The sequence below is a fragment of the Dipodomys ordii genome, unplaced genomic scaffold (genome assembly GCF_000151885.1).
Source record: "Dipodomys ordii isolate 6190 unplaced genomic scaffold, Dord_2.0 Scaffold23, whole genome shotgun sequence".
Taxonomy (NCBI): domain Eukaryota; kingdom Metazoa; phylum Chordata; class Mammalia; order Rodentia; family Heteromyidae; genus Dipodomys; species Dipodomys ordii.
In genome coordinates this window covers 2,329,557-2,332,996 of record NW_012267239.1, presented here as the reverse complement: position 1 = coordinate 2,332,996, position 3,440 = coordinate 2,329,557, and the positions used below count along the sequence as shown (strand labels likewise).

The window sequence follows — 3,440 nt, the reverse complement described above, 5'->3', positions numbered from 1 at the left end:
CCAGAAATGGTGCTGTGGCTCAAGTGGTAGAGCGCTAGCCTTGAGCTGAAGAGCTGAGGGACAGCACCCAGGCCCAGAGTTCAGGCCCACGACTGGACCCAAAAAAAAAAAAGAGAGAGAGAGAGAGATCCTGACTAGGGTGGAGGATTCCAGTTTAGCAAAGGGAAGTGACATCCTCAGCTTGAATGAGCTGACCTGAGATTTGAACCCAGACCTTTTTTCTTTTTAATCTAGTACCTACCTCTCTTGGGTACTGACTTTTTAGCTTAGCAGACCCTGGACTCTCTCTAGTTACCCTTTTTTTCATAAGGGTGATTAACAAGGGCTCCTGGGTTTGAGTAAGACCTCTCTCTCTCTCTCTCTCTCTCTCTGCCTCCCTCCCCTCCCTCTCTCTCTCCCTCCTTCCCCTTTTTCTTTTTCTTTTCTTTTCTTTTTTTTTGCCAACCCTGGGGCTTGAGCTCAGGGCCAGGACGCTGTCCCCGAGCCTCTTTGAGTTCAAGGCTGGTCCTCTACCACTTGAGCCACAGCACCACTTCTGGCTTGTTCTGAGTAGTTTATTGGAGATAAGTCTCATGGACTTTTCTGCCCCTGCTGACTTTGCACCACAATCCTCAGATCTCAGCCTCTTGAGTAGCTAGGATTACAGGCGTGAGCCACCAGCACCCGACTGAGTCAGACCATTCTAATCCATGCCTTCATGTAAATTCCCACGGTGACACTCATAGTCACCCCCATTTTACAGACAAGGAAATGGAGGTTCAGAGTGACTACGTCACTCCCCTAAGGATACAGCCTGGGAGAAAGGGAACTAGGGCTAAAGCCTGTGCCTTCTCCATCAGACACCCAGCTCACACCCCCCAGGGCTCACCCAGCTGCGAGGTGTTGGTGGCCGAGTCCCCAACTCCACACCACAGCGTGCCAGGTACTGTCCAGCCTCTCTTCCTTCGCAGGTGCCCTTTGCCAAATGTTCCCTTCTTCTCTGCTGCCCGCTTCTCCCTAAGCCCTGTGGGGCTTCCCTGGAGTCTTCTGCAGGCCTCCCACTGGCTCTCAAGGGTAGCCAGGGCTTTCTGTACCTCAGGTCCAGGGGTGTGGATGAAGGATCCTCGGGCAGGCTCATGAACACAGAGGGTCTTGAAGGTGGTGATGAGTTCTGGTTCACCCAGCCGGTTACATACCTGCAGTCTTCCGTAGTCATCCCACTGGGCTTCGAACAGGGCCAACCCCTGGGCATCCTTGCTCAGAAAGCTCAAGGAACCCAGAGGTCTGCCGGGGGTGGGCCTGGCCAAGTGGCAGAAGGTGCTTTCCCAACGGAGGGTAAGAGAACCCCCCGGGAGTACCCCTAGGAAGCCCAGCACCCCTAGCAGTACTCTCAGAACTCCCATTCTGCACCTGGGCCAGCCTGGCCAGACAAAGCCGCCAGGATGCTTTTCCCACGAGGCAGCAGCAGAAGTGGCCGGGGCAGCAGCAGCGGAAGCGATGCCCTGTGCGGCGGGGCCAATGAATGAAGCTGCAGGCGGAGGAGGCAGGAGGACTGGGATATGGGGTGATCTTGGGCTTGTAACCGAATCCACCGGCCGGGCAGGCTGCTGATTGGCTGAGGAATGCACCTGGCAGGCTTCTGATTGGCTGAGAAGTGCGCCGGGCAGGCTGCTGATTGGCTGAGAAGTGCACTTGCCAGGCCCACGCCTCCACTCACCCCGGCCCTTCCCGACCCGGGCAAGTCACCTGCTGCCAGCCCTGCCTGGAGTGGGGTCTGTGGGAGGCAAAGCCCGGGCCTCTGAAAACGGGGGTTGAAGGTGGGAGAAGACTAGCAGGGGAATCTGGGTCTCCTTAGGAGGAAGAAGATTTAGGAATTTGGAGGAGATCTTCCCAATCTGTGGTGACTGCCACACCCAACTCCATCCCTTTGGCAAGAAGCCAGGGCAGAGCTAGGGCTCTAGGACAACCTACCTGGGAGTTCACAGGGATTCTGGGAAATAAAGTACCTGTCCCCAGGCCAGGCCCTGCTCCTTCCTAGTCCTGGTTCTTAGAAAGGCTCTGGGTCAGCTAGAGGACAGCACCCTGGGACACAGCTGCAATTCTCCTGGTGTGAAGGGTTAGGACACACAGCTGGAACAGAAGTTGAAAACAGCCTAGGCTGGACACTGCTGGCTCACACTCATCCTAGCTACTCAGGAGGCTGAGATCTGAGGGGACTGTGGTTCAAAGCCAGCGTAGGCAAGGAAGTCTAATCTACAGTTAACTACCAAAAAGCCAAAAGTGGAGCTGTGGCTCAAGTGGTAGAGTTCTAGCCTTGGGCAAAAACACTAAGGGACAGCACCCAGTCTCTGAGTTCAAGCCCCGGTATTCCCTGTCTTTGTGTCTCTCAGTCTCTGTCTCTGTCTGTCTGTCTGTCTGTCTGTTTGTCCTCTCTCTTTCTCTCTTCTCTCTCTCTCTCTCTCACACACACACACACGCACGCACACACACACACACACACACACACACACACACACACACACAGACCCTATCTGAAAAACAGTAAAAAAAAGATTGAGGTATGGCTCAAGTGGTAAAATGGTTGCCTGGCATACTTGAGGTCCTGAGTTCAAACTCCAATACAAAAAGAGGGAAGAAAAGACCATCATTTTGACACTTTCTCCCACCATAGAAACTGTGGCTACCCCTGTCCCATTTTTCTTTACTCTGCCCATCTCCCACCCCCCAGGAAGGGTGGGAGCTAGTATAGCAGGGGCTCAGCTCTGAAGGTCAGACAGATCTAGCTTGGGTCCTGGTCCGTTGTGATGCTGGATTTCAGAAACCAACTCCTCTGAGCCTTTGTTTCCTCTTCTGTATAATGAACATAATCATAGTAATTCATCTCATAGTATGTTGGGTAAGACTCTTAGCAAAGGGCCTGACATCCAAAAGCACTGTCACTGAAGCCTCAGGACATCCTGAGCAGGAGAAAGCAAGTCCCAAGGTTTCGTCTTCCTTCCTTCCTTCCTTCCTTCCTTCCTTCCTTCCTTCCTTCCTTCCTTCCTTCCTTCCTTTCTTCCTTCCTCCTCCTTTTCTTTTTTATTTTCTTTCCTTTTTTCTGTGCCAATACTGGGGCTTAAATTCAGGGCCTGGGCACTGTCCCTTAGCTTTATCACTCAAATCTGGCATTCTACCACTTGAGCCACAGCTCCACTTCTGTTTTTTTGGTGGTTCATTGGACATAGGAGTCTCACAGACTTTCTCACCCTGGCTGGAAGCTAGGTTTACCAATGTGAACCACCAATGTCAGACAAGTCCCAAAGTTTCTGAGCCGCCATATACCCAGTGTCGACCAGCTCTGTCAGGACAGGGTCTGTGGGACAAGTGTTGAGGCCACTGTGGTTGGTCTGTGGAATTTGGGGCTGAGCCTCAGTTTCCCACTCTGTGTAGTGAGTGCCACAGTGGGGTTGGTACCTGAGGTG

The 3,440-nt window shown here is 53.0% G+C and overlaps 1 protein-coding gene across 1 annotated transcript in view; it reads right to left on the bottom strand.

Annotated features, from left to right (window-relative positions):
* Window positions 1–1,382, bottom strand: part of Pla2g3 (phospholipase A2, group III) — a 6,830-nt gene extending 5,448 nt beyond the window's left edge. The window contains exon 1 of the mRNA XM_013014256.1: window positions 869–1,382. Coding sequence (XP_012869710.1) covers window positions 869–1,382 — 514 coding nt within the window. The remainder of the gene's footprint in view (window positions 1–868) is intronic.
* Window positions 1,383–3,440: the final 2,058 nt, after the last annotated feature.